Raw genomic sequence first — 27,147 nt, 5'->3', positions numbered from 1 at the left:
CCTATGTCAACCACTCTCCCACTTTGTGACACTTACTTGTATTTAGTTAATTCTTTACATAGCTTTTTAAAGCAGTGACAAAGCAGGCTTTGTTATATACCCTTAGTAGTAATCCAGGAGAAGTATCACTTCATATTTGGATATACTTAGGTAGTCATAAATCTAGTCTATCTCCATTGAAATACTTGATAATGTGTGGTACAGCTCTTTTGCTGAAACTGAATTACTTAGAGACCTGTTGACTCTTGTGTGTTATTTCCCTACTCTGCTTCTAGCAGTTTCGTGTTCCTATTCTGGATTTCTCTACCTGCTGAATGCCATGTATTAGACATAAATGTGTGGTTTGCTGTTGAGCTGTGCTTGTGCTGTGGCACCTTGAGCAGCAGGGTAGCTCTGTGTGCTGTCACTCCAGCTGCAGGCTCAGGCTGCAGCCTCTCTTGTAGCTTGAATAGTCCAGGATAATCTTGTTTGATGATTTGAGAGAGAGGAAGAGGAGGGGACACATCTCTGTCCTGTGGCCCTCTATGCTTTATTTACTGGGCAATTACAGTTAGTTTGAAAAATGAAATCTCTCTTCAGGAGATGGAGAAATTTAGAAGGGTAGGTGCCAGTATCTGGAAGAACCTGCTACTGTATGAAGGTAGCGGAAGAACTGCTGCTGCTGCTTTATGGAATATAAAAAAATGATTCCTGAGAAGCAGGTACTATAAGTGCTCTGTCTGAGCTGGTTCTGATGAGAGTAGCTGGCACTGAGGGGAAACAGAAACCTCCTGGCATAAGGTACTAGTTCGAAACCTACACATGGAGTCAGAACACCTGTAGGGGAAACATGGATTTCAGGATCATCCTCTTGAGAACATTTTTTTCCTGTTTTCCCCTGGAAAGAAAGTTTTGTCTCTAGGCTAGTTCAATAGGCCACTCAACTGGAATTAACCCTCTGATCAAGGGAAATAAAAGGATAATAAATTTGCCCTCACATTTTTGTAAGCTTGAAAATGAGAGAATTGTAATAGCTGCTCTGAGTTTTGGATTAAGCAGGTCTACTTGTAATTGTAAGACAACTGAGAGTGTGCAGCACTGGAAAACTCATAAAGCTCTATCAAATGTAGTGGGAATGAAAGCAAGACATTAAAGTGATTATTTTAAACCATACTAAATTAAAAATTTGTACTATATTTAGATTCTAATTCTCTAATTCAAACAGAGGAGTAATTTTCTCCTGCATTATGCTTTCACAGAAATACAAAGGGAGTATTGCTTTCTATTAAGTTGTGTTCAAATTTTCAGAAGCCTGTGTATTGAGAATTGTAAGTAAAAATAATAGTTCATTAGAGCATTTGAAGTAGCACATTGTGGGGATGGATCAATATAAAAGAAATGGCATCTCTTTGTTGGTCTTTAGTTTTTTAAAGCCATGTTTCCATTTCCTAGATGGCAAAGTGAACAACTTGACATATTCAAGGTCAAAAAAATCTTGTTACAGAAGCAGATGAAGGACCCCAAACTCTTCAGTCTATATGGAATCCTTCCTATCAATGCTATTGAAGTAATGAAGTTTTATCTAAACTGAGGTATCCCCTTCCATGCTGTTTCAACACAGGAGCAAACATGCAACCTACCTAGCTGGCCCCAGCTTGGAATGCCCCAGCTGTCTGGGGCATGCGTGTTTTGGGGAATGAGATCAGTGCCAGACTGGCAGGTGGACTAAATTTTTGTAAGTGTTTAATGTATAAGAACTGCCCATGATCCTTCATACAGAGAGAGTGAAACTCTCTGCTCCCACCTATTGAAATTGATTTCCTATGCAGGCAGCAAGTAGCTTTTGCCAAAGCCAACACAGGTCCTTCAAACAACCACTCAGCTGGGGCTCAATTTTCCTGCTCGTATGTTTCTGTTAACAGACTATATTATGGAAAATAGACCACACTGCTCCATTAAACAGCCATCTGTTGAATAGCAGGGCTGTAGAGTAATGAAATCTATAGTGAATATTTATCTAATGAGAAATGCACAGGAAATATCCCAGGTATGAATTTAAAATTAGTTTCCCAAAGCACACTGTGGAATATAGAGTGCTCCAAAATGTTTTTGTGTGGAGGTCAGTGTTTCCTTTTTGTCCTTTGATGTCCAAATAGTGCTACTGCTGAAAATCATACCATTATTTTCAGAATTTCAGAGTCTAACAAGGAGACTACTATTTTTAGTACAAAGCAAGACCAAAAATCTGTAGAGAGTGAAAGTTGCTGATATATTTTTTTTAGATTTTGCAACAGAGTGTGAGGATGTAGCAGAGTGAAATTCGTTGCTGGGGGAACCTGAACAGCTCTCCTAAGGGAGCTCTGAAATACCATTCCCTGACTAGATTGAAGCTGGACATGAGAAACCTGGGTTCAAAGCCAAATTGTGCCATGGATTTGTGTTGTCATCTTGTGCAATTTCCTTAGTCTTTTAATGACTGTTGTCTCCCTCCAGTCTCATTTTATAGTTGGGGTCACTTGCCCATATTGGTATTTATACCCTACCTGCACTGTAAGTCACCTGGATATGGAGGTGTCTGTATTTTAGCTTTCCTGGGTGCTCATCCCTTTAGACTCTGACCAGGCTTTTTCAAATACTTTTGGAATAACACAAGCAACTGCCAGCAGAAACCTAATTTGGTTTAGCACTGCTCAGCCAGTTCCCAGGAGCTGCTTTGATACCTTATTTAAATTTCATGTTGTGTTTCTTATCTAGGTTAAACATGCACCTAAAACTGCAAGGACAATATAAATAAATTTTGCAAGTCAAGCAGCGAGATCGCTGCCCAAAGCAGTGTTTTCTTTACAGCGGAGGAGGGAGCACAAAGAGTTTCTGTAAAGCTTGACCAGGTTACCTAAAGTTGGTGCAGCCAAAAATAGAGCCCTGATCTCTGCACTCTGACACCAACACTCATTCCTCCTCCTCTTCTCTCTGTAATGAAAAACTGTATTCAAGGTGGTGTCACCTATCTGATGTTTTCAGGCCATGGAGTTTAATGAATATCATTGCTATTTAAGTTAAGAATTCTGTACAAGACTTCTGTACTGTTTTCTAAATAGGATGCCAGCTCTTGGCTCACACTTACCAAGTGCATTCCAAGAATTACTGTTGGGAATTTTTTCCCTTTACCTGTAGAACTCAAAGTGATTCCTGTAGAGTTTGCTTTTACCTTTGGTTTTATTTGCTGTTCAGACACTTCTGGCTTTCACCTTCCCACTGGATAAGAAACCTTACAAGCTGCCCTGTGCTTTCCAAGTAGCTCTTGTGCTCAAATTTATCATGGGTTCCCCAGGTCCCAGGCTGCTCACTGAACCAGGGTGTGCAGAGGTACCTGGGGTAATGACACTGCTGCCATTCCTCATCAGAGCCAGGAGGGGTGTGGGGTGCAGATGTGCTGCTGGCACTCACACACACACAGAGCCTTACCCTGCACAGCAGCAGCACAGCGCTTGTGTCCTTGGGAGTGGGCACTGCAGGGATGTGGCATGTAGGTAATTTTGAATTTGTAGCATTCAAAAAATGTTATTTAATTGAACTTACTTCAGGTAGCTACTGCAAAATCAATTTGAACTGGCGTGATGGGTACAAACTATGGAAGGAAATTATGCAGAAAATAATTTTGAAAGGGCCACAGAGCTTGAGAAAGCATTGCTCTAGAGACCTTAAACCTGAGCTGGGATGCAGCGTTATACAGTGATGTGGTCACAGCAGTTACTTGTATTTATCTCCACAGGATGCCATACACAGGCACTTTCATTGCAGCTGTGGTCTGGTGGGTGCTGTGATAGCTACTCTGCATGTGGAGTTATTTAAGTTCCCAGTAGCCTTGTACAGTGTATGCTGAAGTCTTTAATTACTTCCTGGTAATTACTGAGTGTGCTGGCTAGCCAAGCCTAGTATCAATATTACACTCTGTGCTCTAAGCTGTCCTTCAAGTACTGGATACATGTTCCAGTATTTAATAATATCTAATGGATCAGAGAGAGCAGATAAAGGCAGATAAAAATTGCCAGTGTATTTTTATAATCCTCTGAAACTCTTACAGCAGCCAAACAGCATGATACCATGCATCTTTCCTGTGTTCTGAGGCTGTTATTAAAGTCATAAGTAATATTTTTCCACATATCTTACAGTGCAATTTTCATGTCTGCTAGTAAGAGTCTAGAGAACTCTGTAAGCTGGTTTTGTTCTCACCATATGAAATTTGAATATTTAATTCCCAAAACAGTCTTGTATCTACAAGTACTTTTATTAAATCTGATTTCCTTGGTACATTCTAGATCAGGGAACATTGTATTTTGTCAGTAAACCTGGTTTTGAGAGGGAAGAGAAAGGTTGGAATAATATATCTGCTACTTCATTTGAAGGGAAAAAGTATTTTACAGTATCTGTGATATCTACTGATTATAAAACTGTTTGTAGTGTATATCTGAAAATATCTTCACAGCAGCTTTCATTTAAAAGCACAGCCTGTCATTAATGCATTGACCACTTCATACATCTTTTCTGTTCCTTGGCATTATTGGTGCAACTTCCTTTTTAATAGTTGTTAAACAACCATAAAATTAGGAAATGACAATTAAGCTGTGCTCTGATATAGGCTGTGCAGGACTTGCTGCTACCCAAGTCAGTTCTGTGCATGCTGAAATCATAATCCCTGCAAGAAGCAGGTATTTAAGTATGAATAACCTGATTTTTTGAAGATTCATTGTACACCATTACTGTATTCATTACTTTTGTGGTAGAAGGAAGAATGAAGTAAAAATCATTGATGTTGGTGAAAAATAGGCAAGTTTAGTGAGGTAACATATTGTACATTTCACTGCTGAACAAGAAGGAGGGAAGAAGCTGATGAGGATGCTTTAGGTAAGAAATAAAGCTCTCAAATATTAATTACTGTAATGGCATTGAGGAGGTTATCAGCTCAAGCCAGATACCCTGACATCCAGAGAGCAGGAGAGAGAGGATTATTCATTGAGTGTGTGATGGGCACAGCAGTGCAGCTGAACATTAATGGATTCCTTTCTTTTCAAGGTATCTACACCCCTGAACCGCTCTGCAATTTCTGGTGGGCTCTTTTATCCACAGGGTTTATGTTTGTGTATCATTTTAGCGTCTTGCAGATCCTGGGATTGGTAAGTAAACACAGGTTAATAAATGGCTAGTCTGCAAGTACATTCAAAGTAAAAACACTGAGTCATTTGAGTGTCCATGTCTACATGGATAAGACTACTTGCATGCAAATTTTTGATAAGGCTACTTGTACGCAAATTGCATGTTCTAACGAGCATTTGTATCTTTTCCTCTTGGAAGTACTGGTAAAATATTTCATAGATTGGTTATGTACCTGCATAAATCAATTTATTAAATACACAATGGAATTTGGATCTGCCTTTTTTCCTGAAAGCTGCCCTACTTGTGTTGAGCAAGTATGTCACCTGAACATTTTTGATTATTATGGTAATTCTCTAAATTTTCACCGCTTTAAGTGTTTGAATCAGTGCAAGATAAAAATGTTATTAATTGATAAATTTATTGTTGCTTCCTCAGGTTACAGAAGTGAATTTGAACAACATGTTGTGCCCAGCCGTCTCAGATCCTTTTTATGGGCCCTGGTATCGAATCTGGGCCTCTGGACATCAGACTGTCATGACCATGACTCATGGGAAGCTCGTAATCCTGCTGTTCCACAGTGCTGTCCCCACCTTTAAATGGAGCATGGACTTGCTTAGACTCCCAGCTAAAAAAATGGACTGAAATTTCTCCCCATGGAGTTGTTTGTACAGGAAGCAGAGATATACTGGAAAACAAAGAGGAGGGATGAGAGGACAATGGCTTTATACTTCTTCCCACAGTTTTTTGCCTCAAAAACACCTCTGTAATCAAGTGAGGTTTTTTTTACCTGCTGTTTCTCACTGCCTATTGCCAATGGCAAAATTAGTGGCCTTATTCTGGGGAAGGTTCATGTTTTATACATTTTGTATAGATTGCAGTAGAATCTTGCTAAGTGACCATTTAAAATTAGGCCAGGACCTGTCCACATTCCAGCAATGAAAACGGCAGTGCTACCTCGTTTTGACTCATTTCCCATTAAAGAATAGTACAGTTGTAGGGTAGGAAATAATGCTGAATTGTAGCACTCCACTGATGTGAACCAACATGCTGAACTGCATCATCCTGGCTTAACTCTTATTAGAGCCTGAATGTTCCAAAATGGTCACAGGAAATGGTGCACACTTAATCTTCCAGTCAGAAGTGCAAAACAGTGAGGTTCTACTGTATTTTCTTTAAGCTGGTTGAAAACATTGGGGAACAATAACTCGTAAATTTTTTTTTTTTTTAAATCAACAACATCATTTCAAAGCTGCAGTGGATAAGTATCTTTCAAGTCCCATCATGATGCTTTGGAGATGCTTTTATTTTGGTGAGGGGGAAAAAAATAATGCTGAAACAATTTCAAAAGACCGTGTTATATATAAGTCGTAAGATACTGGATCCACTGTTCTGTCCTGACTTTGAACAAAATGTTTTTTTCACTTACCTTAGATTGGAGATACAAAGTCCAATGTAAACATCAGGGTTTTTTTTTTTTTTTATACTTAATAGCCTTTGAAACATTCCTGCTCTGTCTATGCTAATCCTCACAGACCAGACTGGTTGGTGAAGAAACAAAATGAAACTCTTCTCTCCCTACAGCTCTGATACATCATGTGCACTGATCTTAAAATACAGGTATAAAAAGGAACATCAAATCAGTGCAGGCCTCTACTGCAAAGAACATGTTCCAGTTTAGTAGTATGACCAAATCTTCCTATCAATGTGTCTTTTGGAGAACAGGATGTAGATGGGCAGAATGATCAACTGCGTGTACCTGCTCAAATTTTGCAGGAGGAGAAACCATTGGGCAGAAAGATGGGAAATCATGACTGTGTTCTTCCAGAATTGAGTCCATTACACAGACTGTTGTGTTTTGGGACTGCAGGTTTTTTTTGTACAGAAGTTTGTTGGAATTTATAGATTCACTGTGTTGTCAAAGCTGTGACTTGTAAGATAAACCAAAACCATCATACCTCCTCCAGCTGGATCACCTGAAGGTAATGTGCTGAAGTTAAGGTACAGACGTTTATACCTCAAGAAGCAAGCTTTTTTTTTTCCTTCCTTAAAAAAGAAAAAAATTTCATTGGTGAGAGAACAAGTGGCTACTTCAAATATTTTTACTCCATATGATTAAAAAAACTACACCTCAATCATAAATACATTGTCCCATATTCTGATTTACAACTGGTTTCTGGCTTTCTTCCATGCCTTGCTGTATGTGTGTGTATACATATATATAAAAAAACATACTGTATGCTCACAATTTGAGAACCTGCAGCATGTACCTAAACTATCCCTCAGGCATATGCAGCTGGTGTTAGTAAGCATTACAATAGAAGGATTTTAGACAAATTTTGCAAATACTATTTAGCATTATTATTTGCTTTATTTGCTTAACTTTCTTAGTTTTTTTCGTTCTGTTTTTTAGTTTTTCTGATTTCCTTTTTTTAAAGCATCTTCCCTTTTTTTTTTTTCTGTCAGGCTATTGTAGTTACTGGAAACACTTCTCTCAGTAGCAGCCTTTTATTTTTTTCTTTTTTAAACTGTAGCATTTCCTATCTGTAGTCATCTGCTTCAGGGCATTGCAAACAAATATAAACCAGCTGCTGTTTGCCACCATTGACTGCCTCTGGTCAATTAAAACTGCAGGAGCACTGAAATGAGCTCAGGTGTCTCACTCAGTGCAGGCTCTTTGCTTGGTAAGCAGAATTTGTGAGCTCTTCTGGCTGACTTAAAATTCAGTAGCAGGAATGTGAACAGAGCTGCCACAGGGCCATCCCCGGGCAGTGGGAAGGGATTCCTGGTACAGAGCTGCTGGGAGTGGTTGCCCCTGCCCTCCCTCCCTCCCTGCCTGGTGGTCACTGGGCTGGTCTGTGCTTTTCCCCTCTTCTGCTACTCTAGTTGTTTTGAGTCACACAGAAATTCCAGGTGTAATTTCACCACATGGAGTTTGCTGATGGAGCCACTCATCAGAGCCAGTGAGGCACTTGTACTGTCCCTTCCAAACCTTATTGTGGGCATGTTCTGGAGCTTGTTGAATCTTTCATGCCAATTTAAGCTGCAAAAATGTCTCACTGAACAAGGTAATTTAGCAAAAATGTAGAGAGGTAACCAATTACTGCACTCAGTAAGGATTTTAGAAGCATTGGAGCTGCAGTGAAGGAATCAAATGGTGCAGCTGGAGTCAGGTGGGAAGGCAGGCAGTGCAACCTTCACCTTTTTAATGTAAGCTGTTGCTTCTTTGTTGTTGTGCAATGTCAGTGAGGCTGCCTGAGTTAGAACAGAATTATTTAGGCTGGAAGAAACCTGAGTTCATCAAGCCAAGCATTAACCCAGCACGGCCGAGCCCACCACTAACCCTTAGCCCAAGTGCCACACATACAATTCTTTGAAATCCCTCCAGGGTTGCCGACTCTACCACTTCCCTGGGCAGTCTGTTCAATGCCTGACAACTCTTCTGGTGAAGAAATTTTTCCTAATGTCCAATTTAAACCTTCCCTGGTGCAACTTGACAAGAAAAAACAGCCTCATGTTGCTTTATTTCTTGGGAGAAAAGGCTGACCCCCATCCTCCTTTCAGGTAGTTGTAGAGTGACGAGGTCCACCCTTTTCCTCCTTTTCCCCAGGCTAAACACCCTCAGCCATTCCTTAGACTTATGCCCTCCTTGCCCATGCCCTTCTTTGAAGGCTTTTAGAACTTCATGTTGGTTAATGGTGAGCCACCACAGAAAACTGCATGAGCGTAGCTGAGACAGGCTCTACAAAAGGGGAAGGACAGGGCAGAATGGGAGCAGAAAAGGAACAAACTTTTGAAGCAATTGTCATGGAACTTCACATCTTTCATTCCTCACCTATCTCTGGGTCTCTGCTGGAAATATGCATCAGCCAGAGCTTGTTACATGTGCCGGATCTGGGAAAGAATAGGAGAGAAGAATACTGCATCTCTATAGCAGTTATTTGTTGTTTCCCCTGGCAGAGGCTGATTTTTCTTTTCCCTGAATGGTTTATTTTATAGGCAGTTACACTATACAGATTCCTTTGGTTGCTTTATGCTTATTTATGCTGGAAATGAAAGCACAAAACTCTACTGCTGTTCTTGGGAGGCGATTGCATTCTCTCCTGGGGTGTTACGCACACAATCCACGTCCACATAACTTGAAGCTGTTGCTCAGTACCTGGTGATGAGATTTTACAGTGCTGCTGTGCAATGCACAATTGAAAGGGTTGTCCTGGGCCTCCTGGTCAAATGTGCCCAAATCCTTTGTCATGGCACCAGGAATTTCAGCAATAGTGGCAGTAGCTGTGGGGCAGAGCAGGAGTGGGGCTGCACAGCCAGACCTACAGAGTGTGAAATTTCATCCCAAAGTGGCTTCATTTGCTGGCCAGAATACCCCAAAAACTTCTTGTGCAGTGTCACTGCCTGGCCTTCAGAGATGCTGGTATGGTCTGAACAGAACCCTCCAATTGTTAGTAGTGTGGGCATTTAGAAAGAAACAAGGAGTAAGGAAATTCATGACTCCTACTGCCACTGGCTGCATTTCCCTCCAAGGGTAGCCATAAATGAAACATTATTAGCTATAATAAACCTGTTTACTGATGGGTTTGTTTATGCAGCCTTGGAGTAAGTAGCCTTCCAAAGCAGAGGTAACATTTCTGCTCCCACCACCTTCTGCCACGGCTTCAGCTGTTCAGGATCCCTGCAGTGCTATTTTTCCAGGGATTCAGACACTGTACAGTGTCTGAGCTGTATCTATTTGTTTAACTTCCTCTTTTAAGCACCAAAGGAGGATTTGCATCTTGTTTCTTTTGAAGAGTGCAAATGAATAGCTCTTGCCCATGTGTTTATAAATTAATGAAAAGCCACAGGCTATAAACATGCACCTGGAGCTGGTTTTGGTTCAGCTTCTTATGGTTCAAAGATGCTGCTCATAAGCAAAGCTTACATGTGCTCAAGCAGCTGCTGCCTTGGGGAACTTGGGGGACAGGAAAAGTCAGTCCATTTGCAAACCTTGAGGTCACAGAGTACCTAATTGTAGGTTTCTGTTTCTAACCACAGAATTTTGAGATTTCTGTATATTTGAGATCATTTTGTAAAGTTCAATTGTATTTTTCATAAATGGCTATTTGCAACTGTTAACTGACTGTACTTTTATGTCCTAAGTCTTGCATCTAAACCAGAAGCATTTGTTTTCTATGCATCCACAGCTAATGGAAAATAGAGTTTTTTGTGGTGTTTTCTTCAGTGTTGCAGTTCTTTCATTCTAGGTGATCCTTAGGAATGAAATTCATCCTTATAGTTAACAAAGCTCTGAAAAGGCCAAAACCCAGGAAGAGGGTGTATGTCAGCCCTGGTGGGATGTTTCTGCAGGCAGACCGGTCAGCTTTGATGTTTTCAGTTCTATGGTGACAAGACTCATAACAAATCTGTTGACTTTTGTGATCTCACACTTCAAGTGATATTGCTGTAAATCTGTCTTGCAGCTCTTGGTGTAACTTAGTCAAAGCCAAGCTGTTTTATAAAGAATTTCATTTTTCTTCAGGGTCAATTTTTTACTTTTAAAAATTATTTCTTCATTTCCTGAGTCATTATCCCAATGCTGCAGAGGATGCAGCAGGCAGAGCAGTGAGCACGCCCCGCTCTCCCCAACCACACTGTGCCAGGAGGCTGGGCTGGAGCACCAGGGGGGCAGCAGGAACCTGCAGGGCTGCTTACCCCACCCTCTACTCCCAACATCCAGGCATAGAATGGTTTGGCAAGGGCAAAGATGGATGTGGATGGGCTCAACTGCCACATATGCTGTTAGTTCTGAACAATTTGTAAAGTGTTACAAATTTTGTAAACTTTTTAATGTGCTAAACCTTGATTATGAGGTAACATTTACAAATATGGGGTAATTTGTGTACTTGTTTTTGTATTTTGGTCTGATGGGCTTTTTTGTTGTTGTGCCCTAAATCCAGATCATTGGGCAAATAGTTGTTAAACCTTTGCATTAAAATCAATAAATGCATTTTAATGGATACTGGGTAGTTTTGTTATCATTCTAATTGTGCCACACCTGAGTCTGTCCTGCTTAGGACTTTTTATAACTAGGTAAGAATCACAGAGACACATAGTATTAGCTCATTATGTATCAGGTAAGAAGATGGAGGTTCCTGTCTGAGTCTGTAAGCCTGATGTTGTCTACCTTGCAGACAGCAGTTCCTGGGAGAACAATGGGTACTGGGATTTCTGGAATTCTAAGCAGTTCAGTCTGACTTGTGCCTGTTACCTGTCAGTCAACAGCAGTTTACTTGGTAGAGCTCACCGTAGGGTATAAATCCTTTAATCACTGTTTAAATAGGGCCTGTCCTTGTCTTTCAGGTGCAGAGCACAGGGAATTGTTACAGTCCAAGGATGCTTTCTCCACACTTCCTCACTGCCTACCCCAGCTTGGGCAGTGTCCTGTAGTTCCCACTTCACTGCACTTCAGCAGAAGATGGCAGAACATGCACAGAATTTTTCAGCTCACACCTTTGTTCAAAAAGCTGCTGTAGCAGCTACAGGACTGCACTCAGCCCCACACCACAGGAGATGGCAAAGTAGTTTTAATACACTTCACAAATGCTTCTGGCTGTAATAAACATGATTGCAGCCTAGTTAAATGTATTCTTGTGACCCAGTACATCTCAAGACAAGCAGGTTATTGCCTTGTGTGCAGTTCTTGGCAAATACTGTTTCCTGGAAAAAGAACATGCTGGATGTGCCCACCTGTATTATTATGTATCCATTGTAGAGGATTCAATTTTTCATGCAGCTGGGGAAAAGAATCAATTCTCCAGCTTAATTTCTCTGGAAGAGTATAAAGACTGATGAAACAGCTTAAGTAGAAATCCAGCGTGAAATGCTGTATGGGAGCCTGAGCTGAACCAAGCAAGCAATTTCCCTTTGCAGGCACTGCTGATTATTTTCAGCAGCTCTCTATAACTAATTGGAAATCAGCCTTTCATTGTTTAATACCAACAAATATGTAAGAATAAGAAAGTTTCTACATCTGAAACACCCTTAATGCTACTGGCTTGGTTTGATTTTTACAGCATGGGAACTGAAGAGCTGGCTAAAGCAGTGCTAAGAGTGGGAAACTCATTGTAGGAAGTTGTAACTAGCTCTGCCTTTCAGTGGCCTCAGGGTTTTAGATTAGGTTTAGTATAGGTTTTACACAGTTCAGACTAATGATACCAAATCTGAGACCCAGCTTCCATCACTGCTTTAGTATTTACCCAACCTGAAGGTTTCCCTTCAGACGTTTGGTAATCTCCTAAATCAAAGCTTCAGAGCAAGTGGAGTAATGGCTTTATCAGACTTTAACATCCAAAGGTTACATGGATTCTATTGCTCTGTTTTCAAAGACTTTGCATCTACAGCCAGCAGAGCTATTAATTCAGCATGAGGCAAAAAAACCCCTTCTCAACTCAGAGCTGAGTTCCAGGGAGATGGAATGCTTTGTCTCAGGAATTATCTTACAGAGGAAATATGCTCCCTTAGTGCACCAAGAATTTGGCTGAGGGACCAGAGTTCTCTAACTTGCTATTGTCATCAGCTGCACTGTTGCTTTGCTAGAGATTCTTCAACACACGTTGGCACAATGTTGTGTTGAACAATCTGGCTGTAAGTGGTACAGGTGCTGTGTTGCTGACACCAGGATAACTCATTCTGCAAAGAAGTTTTGCTTCAAAAGATTGAAACCACCTCTCACAGGAGGGTGCTCAGGCCTGGACAGAATTCCATGTGTAAAGTTCGACATAAAAAGTATAAAACGGAACTGGCAATTGATACAAATACTGATAAATAACGGATGTAGCTGATATAAATGGTGATTTAACTGGGAGCGTTCAGTGAAAGCTGCATGTACCTGTCCCCAGTTTGTTCCGACACTAGACACAAAGACAGTTAATCCCAGGAAAAGATTTCTAACACACCATTAGCCTTTGACACTAGCACCAGGTATAAATGCTTCAATAAAAACATTGACCACGCCACACAATTAAACAGACAAACATCAAAAGAAATGGTGATTCTTTTTCCTTATTTTATTGGGTAAATGATTTAAAAGGTAATAACAATAGTGTTAAAACTACTACAATATCTTTCCACAGCCATATCTCACAGACCCACAGATAACCTTCTAGCATTTTTTTTTCTTTTTCCTCATTTTTCTCTTTTTAAGCCGTACTTATATTAAAATGCCCATTTCAACAGTTTCTTCACACTAATAGCAATTAAATGTGGAAGGAAGAAGGATCTAGTTGTAAAGGAAGGGGGTTCAGGTAATCTGTGATATTATTGTAATCAACTGAGTTGCTAAGGAAGGAAGGAAAAGACTGAGGCCTTACAAGCTACTCCAGGTAGCTCTAAGCCCACTGTGTATCACCATGACATTGAAGATAACTCAAGATGCTGGTGAACAATTTAAAGTAAGTTTGTTTTTTTTTTTGTAACATATAAAACACTAAAATAACTTAGAAACTAGATCCAAATATCTTGAAAAGAATCAACTTTGATATACAAAAACAGTCATAAGTTGTTACAAAAGTTTCAAACAAAAGTTTGTTTTCTCAGTGCGTTTATGTACCAGCGCAATTACTGGGTCCAGAGCAAAGAAAGAGGTTTTTCTTTTTTATTTTTTTCTTCAACAGTAATAAAAAATGAGGAAAACATATCTTTGTATATAAAGAATCATTGCTGGTCTTAAGAATAAATGTAACCAGAAACCCTTAAATCTGAGAGGCACACTTTGGGTTTCTCTTTTATTTTTTTAATTTTTTTTTTTTTAACATAAAAGGAAAGTCACCAGTTTATTTAAATGGAGGAGATACTCAGACTCCCCAAATAAACTTAATTCAATTAACATCACTAGCAAAAATCAGTTAGAAACTGTACAAAAATAAAAAAGTTAACACATTTAATCCTGCAGGGATTTTGTAAGGACTGGAAGGCAGGCTTTAGGAGCAGCATTTGGGCATGGCTGGAGGCTTCTTTGGTTCGATCTAACACACATAAGAGATGTAACCTACTCCAGACAACAGTTTTAAAAACCCGCACAGTTGAAGACAAGTAGAGGTCCATATACAAACTCCAGGTGTGCCAGGGCTGTGCCCACCTTGGTTCCAGAGTGGGGCTGAGGTCAGGACCGAGCGTCCCCCCCTGCCGGAGCAGCATCCGTTGGGATGGCAGCAGGAAGGACACTTGAAGCATCACCAAGTAACAGCTTCATGTCAAGTCTACGGTTTGGTTGTCTTAGCTCAGTTTACAGAACAGAGTTTTTAGGAACATTAAGCAAGAGAATGAAAAAAAACACCCCAACAATCTCTTCAATGGAATAAGGCAAACTGAGTAGTGCTCATAAAAAAAAAATCAGCAACTTAACAAACAGTGAAATAAGCTACTTGGTTGTACCTTAATTTCTATAAAATACCCCAAATGAAAAACAGATCTGTAGCTAACCCCAAGAATACAACTAAAAGGTACTAAATGTAACTATGAGGGAATGACATTTGTGAGAGTAATTGCTGATCAGCTTTAAGCAAACAGACCTATTCTGTGCCAGTGCATGTCACAGTGAGCTGCACGTTTGGTACAAAGAATCCCACAATTACAGAGAAACAATCTGCAGCAGTTCAGCACAGTGTGCTGAGGAGGTAGGTGCCCTAGAAACACTGTAGGTAGACTGATTATTCCAATCTTTAAAAAAATATCATACAATCTGATTGACCACAGACTCTGTAACAGTTTTTTAATTAGTGATACAAAACTCTGGTCCAGAAGGGTCTGGCATGAGCTCGGTTCAAAAGCACACCTTTACAGTTTGTATAACACCCTTGAACTATATTTTTAAGCAACAGCTACTAAGAGATAGACAAAAATGCATTGTGCATTATGCTGTATACAAAAAGGAGACAAAACTATCCTTTTCTCCCCCAAGCCATGGTGGGAAGTATTGCTGACCTTGTCCTTAAAATCCTGCAGGATTGTTTATTCATCAGTATATCATTATTACACTGGTAAGAAATTCTGTATAACATCTGCATATATCGAAGATTTCTTAAAAAATCTGATATGATTTTAGATCCGCATGACCAGTCACGTGACCTTCTTGAGGTTGATTAGCACCTTTCAATACATATATATTTTTATATATAATAGATCTTTTTAAAAAACTTCTAACAATGAGCTCATGCAGAAGCACGAGCGAGCTGTAACGAGATGACAGATAAAGATGGGGTTGGATGACTTTTTTTTGCAGCAGAATGATTCAGTTTGTGCTCAGGTTCCCTATAAGGGCAAGAAAAAAACCAACACAACTCTATCAGGTAGCCAGCCACTTGTTCACATTTCCACTTGAAGACTATTAATCTAAAAGTGTTCCCCAAGTAGAAACAAGATAACAGTATCATCCAAAATAGCCTCTGTATAAACATCTACTCATTTTTGCAGCTTCTGGCTGGCATCTCTTGGCTCCTGAAATTTCAGGCCCTCTGCTTAAAAATTAAGGCATCGCAACTGAAAATGGTAATATTTGGACATACATGCTGTGGATGAAGGAATACCAAAGACCTTCTACAAGAACCTCCATAGAAATTAAGTGGCAGACCTAACCTTATGTAAGGGATGAGCATAATTTATCCTTACCTGGTTTTGAAACCCTATTGAAACATTTTTATGGTTAATCTGATTTTTTTTTAAACAACTGAATTTTATCGATTTGATTTTTATATATCTATGTATTTACAAACATTCATTATTCAAAATAACTGGAATTTCTGCTTACTGTGGTTTACTCACACAGATTGGGAAGGTCTTTGCTGTAACAGGCAGTCTGTGCTGCAACAGGCAGCAGTGGGAGTTCTGCAGGCACAGGAGGGAGGAGTGAGCTCCTGCCATCAACTGGCCTTGCAAATAGACCACACATACCTTTTACTAAATCTTATTTTTACAGCAGGAAAAAGTTCCAATTGGTTTTCTTTCTTCTACCATGTGGAGGGGTATCAGAATTATTACACAGTACTTACAGCTCTCAAGCACTATTCCTGCAATAGATGAAAACATGTAACATTATGGCATATTTGTCCTGGCTCTCTCACAAGAGTCTTTTTCTTCTATTAAACAAAAGTTAACTCGATCCAACTATTCATGACTTGATAAATCTCAGTTAGTTCAAGAGCAGATGAAAGAACAAAACAGGGATTTCTCTTTTCCAAAATAAGTTTGCTAATAATAATAATAATAGAAAATAAATCTCACTTTAAAGGAAAAAAAAAAAAAGTGTCCAAAACCCTGATGCCAGAGCAGCCTCAACAGGGTCTGCTAGAACGTCTGGAATACATGTTTTCTATGAATTTTATATATAAGTATATAATTACGTTATAGTCAAAGGCACTAAAATCTAAATCCATTTTCTTCCTAATATGACATCTGCTACTCACCAATCTGTTTTTAGGACACAAATGTCACTCCTAATTTGAGTCATCAGAAAGGCATCATCTCATTACAAACGCATTCTTGTGACTACTCCTGACAGGGCTGGGCTGCCCATGATTCCCAGCACAGGATGGGACACAAAGGGGTCCTGGATTGGATTGTGTCCTGTAATTTAGGCCACTTGATTCTAAAAATGCTGCCATGTTAACATCACCTCTCGCTGTACATGACTTGCTTCTCTTCATCCCAAAAAAGCATTCTGTATGTCAGCCTTGGTGTCCCGGCTGTTTGTGCTGGATCTGGAGATCCTGTATAGAGCCACATGGAATCTTTACTGTGAGGGTGAGATATTGTACACACAATGTCATTAAGAATGTTATGAAAATGCAATTCATTGTCTACTTTAATACCTGAATCTGATATGTTTCATTCCCTGTCACACCTATTAATGCAAAAGCCATGAATGCCTTTTTGCTAAGCAAAGCATCCCTAACTGCATTCCTTAAACTCTTCCTTCCATCCACAGTCACAGAAAGCCTTGATTGATATAATTCAATGTTAATGAAGTAGAAATTTAGATTTTCATATAAAACCCAAGGGTATATGCTGCAAAAAAATCTGCAGTGAATCAATAATAAAAAAGTATGGGTTCTTTGTAGTAATGCAGTTTTCCCTCCCGTTGCCACGATGAGCTGAACCAACGAAGGAGCCTCAACATGGCAACGGAAACTATCATCATAAAATGGTACAGTAATAGAGATAGCTAGACCAAGAAGGGGCAGGGTCTCCTGGGAAGAGGTCTGCAGAGAGGTCCAGTGACTGGTCATGCGGCTCAGTGTCAGGAATAATGGTTGTATGGTGGAAGGGGGTGCCCAATACCATTCTGGAAGTGATGGTGCTGACGATGGGCAAGGTACTCTGTGTAGCTCATCGTCATCTTCTCACTGCGGTACCTGGCAAAGAGCAGAGAGGCCAATTCAGGAACTGTTACCAGGAAGCTGCAAGTATCACAGAAATGCTGCACTGGTGGCTTGTTTAGTGATAAGAGCTCTGTACTTCTGATGCTGGGAGTAAGACTGACTTCAGCTGCACAAGGGAACTGCCACAACCGTCAGGGTCATTTCCTGGATCATATGGCAAATCACAACATAACTGCTTAGGAAAAATACTTTAAGCAACTAGAACTGTTAAAAATGGTTGCCTACTATGTTGGTTGAAGTAGAGAGAATAGAGAATGTCCTGTGTCTTCAGCCAACTCTCTACAAAAACCTAGGAGGAAAAACTGTAAACAAGCACTACAGATTTCTGAGCTGTTTTTAAACAACCAGTATCAACTGTCTGCCAAATTCTGCTTTTAAAATTACCCCAGCTACATTAAATGTAGTTACATTCTTTTTAGACTAGAATCACAGAATATCTCCAGTTGGAAGGGACCCATCAGGATCATCAAGTCCAACTCCCTACTCCTCACGGAACTACCTAAAACTAAACCATATGGCTAAAAGCATTGTTCAGACACCCCTTGGCCTCCAACAGGCTTGATGCCATAACCCTGGACAGCTTGTTCCAGTGCCTGACTACCCTCTCAGTAAAGAATATTTTCCTAATGCCCAGTCTGAACTTACCCTGAGGCAGCTTCATTCCCTTTCCTTGTGTTCTATTGCTGGCCACCTGAAAGAGATCAGCAGCTCACTTCTACCCCCGCCTCACGAGGAAGCTGTAGACCCCAATGAGGCCTTTCTCAGCCCTCTCCAAACTGAACAGAACAAGTGACCTCAGCTACTCCTCCTGAGTCTTGCCCTTGAGGCTTTCACCATTCTGGTCACTTTCCTCTTGTCACACTCTATAGTTTGATGTCCTCCTTAGAGAGAGGCACCAAACTAATTTTGCAGGCATTGAAGTGAGACTGGCAGGTCTGTAGTAACAAGGATCTTCCTTCTTACAAATGGAACATTTGCCAGCTTCCACTCGACTGGGACCTCTCCTGACTCCCAAGTCAGTTGAAAAATAATGAAGAGTGGTCCTACAAGAACATCGGCCAGCTCAGTGTTACTAAAGGCAGAATCCAGGCCCTGACAACAAATATTCTGAATACATCTGCATCAGTATTGTCTGACAACAAGGGACATGAGGAATCAGTGCCTGCTGGGCCTTGCTGAGAGAGCAGCAGCTCTTCTGGAATCCATGGGGATGGTACGTGGAACTCAGCAAATGGAATTCCCACCCTATGCAACCAGCCAGGGGCTCTCAGGTTGGCTGAGCACGATCGGGGGGGCTGCACAGCCCCTGCACAGCTCTGCAGATGGGAGAGAACCCCCAGCTGCTGACCCTCTGCATTCCAGACTCCTCTGACTGCTATGAGTCCCTCAGTGCCACTATTGTTTAGTTCTCTCTTTCAAAACATGGCCAGAACTGCTGGGGGTGAACCTGAAGGGAGTGACAGACTTGTTGTGATCAGCCTAAAGCTTTCTTCACACACAGGATGTTTACTTTAATTCAGAAGACTTGAAAAAGAAGTTAAAAGCCTTATTCACTCCAACAGATATTTTTGTGTATGACAATAAATTACTAAAATGGGGTTCTAAAACAGGTTGTCTAATACTGGGAAGCAATTAGTATTTTAATAATACTGTTTGTAATCTGTCAGCAGAACCTGAGATTTTAAGTAAAATAGGCAGTCAAAAAAACCCTTTTTCTGAACATTAGAAAAATTATTGTTTGTTCATTTCACTTATCAGGCAACTGATTTTGCTAGCAGTTTCATTGTTGTGAACTTAATTACATTAAACACATGGCTTTTTACTGGGTTTTTGTGGGGTGTGGGGGTGAACTTTGGGGGTGTTTTGTTTTGTGCTCCATGCCATTCCACAGTAGTTGAGTTTCTATAAGAATCCAGAATCCCAAACACTCATTGAGACCCAAAGTCTCTATCTCCCTGAAGAAGACAAATGGTCAAAACTTCCTTATAACATAAGATTTTAAAAAATCCTATTTCTCCATGCATGACCGAATAAGTGGAGCTCAGCAGTCATTTTACACTGAAGGCTTATACAGATAAATAGCTTTAGAGCCATTCTGACAGACATTCACTCCTCTACCCATCACCACTTAACTACAATATTATGTGCAGAGTATTATGTGCTGCTAATTCTGAAATACTTTGGCTGCCACACACTAAGGAGCCCTCAAGAACACGTTTTATTAAATTAGCAAAACCAAACTAAACTAGTATGAAATAAAATATTAAATTCTTGTCCCCACTCTTGGGAATACCCTGATACAGTTTCACTAGTAGACTGGCTGTCAAAGCAGTGCATTGCCTGATGTCTCACACCTTAAGATTATAGAAACCTGCACTCCACATGGCATAACCCAAACGTTTGTCTGAGGATCCAGAGGATTAGGGATCTGAGGGCCTCCATGACGTACAGCAGCAGCCCCACCATGCACCATCTGCCCAAATAAATCTGACAAGAGCAAGTAATCCCTGTTAGCTACAGCCCTGAACACCCACTACAGCCAAGGAATACTCTGTGAGAAGCCAGAGCTAAAAACACTGCTGAGAACGTGCAGAGTTATCAACCCAAATATGCAGGTACACTGATGCATCGTGCCCTGGTATTGAGCAGCCAGCTCTTACTCCTTGCTTAGTGCCACTAATCCCTCTGCAAGGCTTCTCCTAAGTCAGTACTGCTCTTGTGGAAACAAAGGAATCATTAATGATATATCCAGGAGAGTTTACTGTTACCATCTGCAGGAGCACTTACCAGGAAGGAGCACCTCCCAGCATTACAACAGGGCTATGTGCGGTATCCCGGTGCATACCTGGTTAGCTTTATTGTTTTCCTGAATTCATTAGTAATCGGAGCTTTGTAGCCTCCTTTCCTCAACAAGGAATCTATGGTTTGAATGTGGTCCCATCCTGTTGAATTTTACAGTAGCACAAATTAGTGAGAAACGCAGCAATAGGAACAGATGTTGCAAAAGCACAGTACAGTGTGTGGTGCTGCTGAGAGCGCAAGAGCTCTGCTGGCGCTCGGGATAAACCAAAACGTTCCTCCCTACTTCAGAACAGCTGAAGGAAGTACCACACGTAGGATTTCTTTACATGCTCAGTTCACGCTACAAACAACGTGTATTTTTCATCTCTTAGTTGAAATATATTAAAAGCAAACCCACTGTACCCAGGTGTCCAAGACTGGGCATGAGATACTAAATGAAACTTTTCCAAAACATTCAGGTATGATCATGTATCACAGCCACTTAAGACATTATAAATGATTATGACAATATGGAAAACTAAATTTCTGTATAACATTTAAAATAATTATTAGTGAACATGTGCAGAGAACTTGAAATCAGACTTCTTCATAAATATTGCTTAACTTTACAGATATGGCTAATTTTAGAAGGACTAGATATTACAGGTGTCTGGATAATGAAAGAAGCGATGGATTAAAAATACAGATTCATTACTGCTCTCAATAAAATCTTCATGCTTTCCAAAACTCGTATTTGTTTAAAAACTCTCATACTTTAAATAGCTGTTAGACATGTTATTTCCTAAAGATGCAATAATTAGTCACATTGTTACATTAAAAAACCGGAAAAAACCACAGTAGGTTTGGGCACATACAAAATACAAATGAATAGTTCTGGAGACTTTAAAGAATCTGACTGCAATTCATGGTCTACTAAAATTATTCAGAAATTTAGACACATTCCCTCCACAATTCCTGAATTTTAAAAAAAGCTTGGAATGCCTCTAGACTTTAAAACAACTATTTGGAAACAGAATTATCAATTAAAAAGGATCCTCAGTAAAGGTATCAGCTGAACCCTTTGTCAACAAACACACATAAAAATGAAAAAAAAAAAAAAAGCAGCAGCAAAGAAAACCGTCAAAGACTGAGACAGACTGAGACACACTATCAACCTTGGAAATAAAAAACACAGTGAGTGCTCAGAGTCAGCAAAAGATGACTGTTCAACAAAATTGACTCTAATTTTTTAAATTCACCAACTTAAGTCTGTGCCCCTATTAAAAAGGGCTTTAACAACATTATTGTGTCCTTTCATATTGAAAATAATTTCCTTCCATTCATTAAAAACCCATGGGAAGTCAGTGTTTGTAAAAGGAATTGAGTACTAGCAGAAAGTACCTAACTGCAAAACAACTTGATCACTGGGAATTCAGGAATAAATCGTGGTTAGGATAATTGCCCAACACTTAACAGAGCTTCTGCATCTCCCTTATATCCCAGCCTAAGAGCCACACAAAAACTGGCAGCTTTTAATAACTGTTAGCCTGGCTGACAGCACTGTACCACCCCTTCACATTATATTTTCCTACAGCTACGCTGCATTTGTGACTGGCTTAAAAAACAGCTACGGTTTACTGAATCCCTCTAGGAGACTGACACAGGCATGTAATTGGCATTTATATAAGAGTCTTCTTACAATTAAATATCGCTCCATCATCTGACATCAGTGCAAGGTCAAATATTGCATTTTAGATTTATAGGTATGTTTAAATTCTTCACCAGATCATATGAAATAAAGTGCAACAATGACCTTGCTCCTTCGCAACCTCCGGTAGGTAGGTGGCCGTGCGCTTTGATCCTTTCTCGTTGATGAATTCTATTCTAATGCCATGTACACCCACCTGCAAGAGATTGGCAGCTTCATTAGTACATTACCAGAGAAAAGATCCAACAGCTTTCTGACAGGGTGAAACCCAAAACGTGAACCTTTCAGTGGTTAACAGCATTTCACACAGAGTTTCAGGAGGTGGCACTGCAGTGGGTGTCATCTTTTTGAGAGGTGTTCACTTACAGCCACGTAAGCTCAGCAGCAGCACAGGTACACAGGATGTTCCTCTGCTCCCCACCATGGAGCTTCATTCCTGGGCTGGAGGAAATCCAGCTGAGGGGCTAAAGTTGTTCTGTCTCCTCTGACACTGTCACCAATGTTGTTGCTGATAAAATCACCTGGTCACCAGCTATAATCTGCAGGCAAAACAGCTGCCAAATCTAATGAGGCTTCAATTAAGAGCATTAATTTTGTTCAAAGCAACAACTGAATGATCAAAGATTTGTCACACTATGGACTCGAGCCTGGAGCCTTCAAAATTTCTGCTCGCATATGAGGAGGAAACAGAAATATTCCAGAGTACCCAGCCTCAAACTCCTATTTCTGTGCTACTAAGAACTGTAAGGTGATAAAATGCCAGCATGGAAACCAAGATTACTAATACCAAGGAGCTGGATGCAGATAAAAATCAAAATGCCAAAAACATTAGAAAAAACCCAAAGAGGCTGGACACCTTTCCAGGGCATTGTTTAAGGTCCCCTGTTTTCAGGTTACAGTAATTCTGTGGAGAGTACCTGCACTGCGATCAGGCCATAAAAGATATTCCATTGCCAGAAGTTTTCAGTTACTTCTGGATTCTGTGCACAAACAAAAAGTATTAGTAGATGGACATTTTTATGCCCACATAACCAAGATGATTTTTCCATTTGAAGCCAAAGGTCCCACCACTGTATGTGAAAACGAAGAGTTGATGCTTAAAAGGGTACCACGTTGCTCGGTAGGGCACATCCTTGTGGACACAAAATTAATCGAAAAAAGCTGTAACAGTTTCTCCAGTGACAACTTACTTATTTTACCATAACTGCAGGGCAGCCAAAAAGCAAATAAGGAATATTTACAAAGCTCTACCACTTTGTCAATTAACATATTTGCTTATATTAAGACTTTAATTTTTAATATTTTCATTCTTTATATATAAGCGGGAGATATGGGAGGAAGAATCACTTGCAGCTGGTCAGGGTCACAACCATTTTTCCCTATGAATCTAACATTGTTCATAAATAGGAAAAATTTAACTTTGTGACTAACAAATTTAATTCTCTGCAAATTTTAACATATTATTTCATTACCAAACACTCCTAAACACCAACTTTCATTGCATGGATATATATAATCACTAGAGAGATCAAATCTGTATACTCAGAAGATATAATTATGAACCCAAAGGGCCTGAAAGTAAAATGAAATTGTATTAGAAGCTGAAAAAAGCCTAGAGAGTTTATCCCCAAACCAGTAAGTTTCTGTTGCTGGTGATTTTATAACTGTCTATATTCAGTTGCCCGACTACTAAGATGAAATATTTCCAGGGTTTGCAGAGCTTTAAATCCTGCAGAATATGAGATTCTAAATGCTACACAAGTGTTTTGCATAATAGTGACCACGTAATATTCATGAGCAACTAACCAGGAGCACTAGTGATGTATTAAGTATGATGCAACATTCAAGTTGCTTCACTGCTCTGGATGTTCCCCATTAACCATTTTAATGGACTTTTATGCCCATGTCTGTAGAAAAAAGGGATGAACAGCAGGGGAAAATTTCATAGCATCCTGTGGAGCATGAATTCCAACTGCGTAGCTGAGCCGGACAAACAGCTTTTCATTGTTCAACTTCAGTTAAATCAAAAGCAGGCTTGAGTTAAATAAATGGAAGCCACACACAAGCAAAGTAAAAATGATCCACACTAAGAGTGGCATGGGCACAGTGTGGAATTCATTTTGACTTCCTCAAGAGACTGGTGTTCAACTGATGCAAACTTCTGTGAGGTCTCCCAAAATAGCCCACTCCAAGATGGGAGGTAAGGGCTGGCTCTGTGGAAGGCATTAACTGCCCTGCTACCAGGAGCAGCACACACCTTCCTACACAGCCTCGGGCCTGCTTCTCAAACTAAAAATACTGATATACTACAGGCAACATTCTGTACAAGAACAACATCTGTCTGTGCAGTTTAGAAAAACAAACCAATCTTGTGCAGATGGAGCTGGAGTTCAGTCTCGCCTATTACCATTTATTAGGGAAATGACTGCCTACAGGTATCCTCTGGAGCTGAAAAGGGACCACGCAATCGCTGCTTCAGCCTCCCACGTGGATAGGAATCTATTTAAATTGTTGCTATTGGGAGAGGAAAGCAAGACAAGGAGAGAGACTTAGAAAGGCAAAAAACAATCTCTGCCAATAGAAATATTTCTATGGGGTTTTAGAGCATGAAATACTGTATCCTATGTAAGCAGTACTTGTAGATATAAACTTTCTGACCAGTTGTGTAAGTGGCCAAAGGCTACCTAAAATTAGGTTCTGTGACAATATTAATTAAATTAACAGATCTTTCATTAAATCTAAGGATTTCATTAAACTACATTGTTTTACTTCTGAAATGACCTTAACAAGGCTTCAGACTTTGTTGTGTATTTAAACACATTAATATTAATTTATACACTTTTAAAAAATGAATTCTTTATTTCCATACACTTTGGGATGTGAGAAAACAGGTACATGCCACATTTATTGTTTTGCCAAGTGCCTATGGCACTTGCCAGATTACTGCCCACAATACCCCTTCTCTATACATATCTAAGAAAAAATGGTTCCAAAACCCTCTCTGACAACAAAGCTGAAGCAACTCTCCTGATGGACTGTTCTGCCCCAAAGCTCCAAACACAGTTCATCAATTTGTTCCTCATGGACTGACTCTCCAACCATACTGAGAGGAAGAAATAACACTATTCTCATTAGACTGTCCATGGGGAATTTGGGTAAGCACCTGAACATTAGGCCTTGTTGAGACTTAAGTTTCTGTGCACTCCACTGTATCATCCAGTAATGGTTCTGTTCGGTTCCATCTACTGCACTGAAATCTTTAAGAGATTTGCATGCAATCATCACTAATTAGTTTAAGATTAATTCATTGTAAAACAGTTGTTCAGAAATACATTAAAGCAGGTAACAAAGAGCCTGTTACAGAGAACCCACATGGAATGCTCCAGAGCTGGAGCAGTGCAACACCCCCTTGGTGTCAGGAACAAGCATCTACACCCAGACATGCTGCACAGCCCATACCACCACATGCCAGTGGCACTGTGACTCCCTGCTCTGGGTTAGGGACAGCCCTTCTACTAACTTGGGGTTTGTCAGCTCCATCTCTGAAGAGCAGCAACCTAGAAACGTTTTCCAACAAAAAAGCTGGCTGGAACTTGCACAGTATTCCTTATGATACTACAGAACAGTAACTTTCCCCTTTATTTACCTGACTAATACTATGGAAATAGTGGTACACAAATGTGTTTGGAAATGGAAACCTTTAGATTAAGTGACTATTGCTACTTTCTTCAAGTTGATCTCACTTCTTATTAGCTGAATTCTACAGCTGTTTAGCCCCACATTAGCAGCAAATATGCTGGCTTCTTTCTGACCATCTTTAGTAGCATCTAAATACTACATTCTGATTCACCAACAGAGGCAAGACTCCTCAGGAGGTTTGTTCTCTACCTCATGGCAAGCATAATCATTCATTTACATACATGGAATCACTGAATATTGTCCAAAGAGAACAAAATATTGAGATTCAGACTATTTTTTCTCTGCTCTACAGAACAGAAGCTGAGAGCCATTGATGTCGCTGCACTTGCAGGCAGGAAAGAACTTCTGCAACTCTTGAACATACCCACTTTGTCAACACTGAAAAGCCACCTTTCAGTCAAAATTACTGGCTACAACTATTTAAGCTAATATTTAAACCAGTGCACACAGGCTAAAGGCCTTTCCTATCAAGACAGCACACACAATTCTGCAGATTTTACTTTGCTGAAGAACAACAACTTCAGGGCAAAGACCTCTTTCATGGTATTTTAAGGAAGAGCCACTGCTCAAGTCTAGCCAAAACGTTATTCTAAGTACATACAATTGCAGAGCTTCAGGATCTTTTCATAAAAAATGAGGAGAGGATCTGAATCAGCAGGTCTGAATTAGTTTATAATGACTGCTATCAATAGCAGATATGTTTAAAAATAAGTGGTCTTTATGACTTGTCTTGTAACTAGTCCTTTGTTGTCTCATCTTTAATAAAAGAGCAGTACTATCACAAAACCTCCCCATATCTGAGCTTTTCATGCTGTCCATTTCTCTGAGGTGGAAAGGCTGTGCAACTGTGCAACTCCACCCCAGCAACAAGAGGTCTCTCATGGGTTCTGTGAAGCAGAAATGGAGATGCAGTTCCCACACTCCAGAGTTCCTTTCAAAGCCCTACATCTGTTCAGCCACTGAAGTGCACTGCCATTCAAACTCACGGGTATGTAAGGATTCTAAATTGTATTTTAGGAAGCATCCTTGTGAACATGGCTTTGAAGTGGTCCTTTAAAGATGTGTACTTTCCCCTAAATACTTTTATAAAAGGTGAAAATGGCAGCAATTTGAAAAATCATATGGGAGCTAACTGCAGTGAATTCCCACAGATCTGTTTACTTGATGGAAGTTTCTGCTGCAAAAGGATCTCACATTGCTTTTTACAGCTGAAATATTCTTTTATTTAGTTTGGGAAGGTAATTCCTTAATGAGAGAAAACATCCATCACTCTGCTTCAGGATAGAGAAGACACTCCTGAGCTGTCTTCAGACAGCTTCACTCCTGACTTTAGATAACCTTGTCTTAAGCCCTCAGAGCAGAGTTGTCTGAATTGGCAATTCTGAAATATTGGGGCCTATGTCAGCAAAT

The 27,147-nt window shown here is 40.1% G+C and overlaps 2 protein-coding genes across 2 annotated transcripts in view; one reads left to right on the top strand and one right to left on the bottom strand.

Moving 5' to 3' along the window:
• The window catches only part of TMEM164 (transmembrane protein 164), a 32,390-nt gene extending 25,922 nt beyond the window's left edge, over window positions 1-6,468 (top strand). The window contains exons 6-7 of the mRNA XM_082289638.1: window positions 5,053-5,153; window positions 5,569-6,468. Of these exons, the coding sequence (XP_082145764.1) occupies window positions 5,053-5,153; window positions 5,569-5,775 (308 nt within the window). The 3' untranslated portion in view covers window positions 5,776-6,468. The remainder of the gene's footprint in view (window positions 1-5,052; window positions 5,154-5,568) is intronic.
• A 6,726-nt stretch (window positions 6,469-13,194) lies between these two features.
• The window catches only part of AMMECR1 (AMMECR nuclear protein 1), a gene marked incomplete at its 5' end in the record, with an annotated part of 75,483 nt that continues 61,530 nt past the window's right edge, over window positions 13,195-27,147 (bottom strand). Inside the window, 3 exons of the mRNA XM_082289220.1 lie at window positions 13,195-17,522; window positions 20,395-20,491; window positions 22,144-22,234. Of these exons, the coding sequence (XP_082145346.1) occupies window positions 17,408-17,522; window positions 20,395-20,491; window positions 22,144-22,234 (303 nt within the window). The 3' untranslated portion in view covers window positions 13,195-17,407. The remainder of the gene's footprint in view (window positions 17,523-20,394; window positions 20,492-22,143; window positions 22,235-27,147) is intronic.

This window comes from Coloeus monedula (assembly GCF_965178545.1).
Source record: "Coloeus monedula genome assembly, chromosome: 12".
Taxonomy (NCBI): domain Eukaryota; kingdom Metazoa; phylum Chordata; class Aves; order Passeriformes; family Corvidae; genus Coloeus; species Coloeus monedula.
The sequence above is the reverse complement of the archived record's forward strand: the minus strand, read 5'-3'. Positions and strand labels throughout refer to the sequence as shown.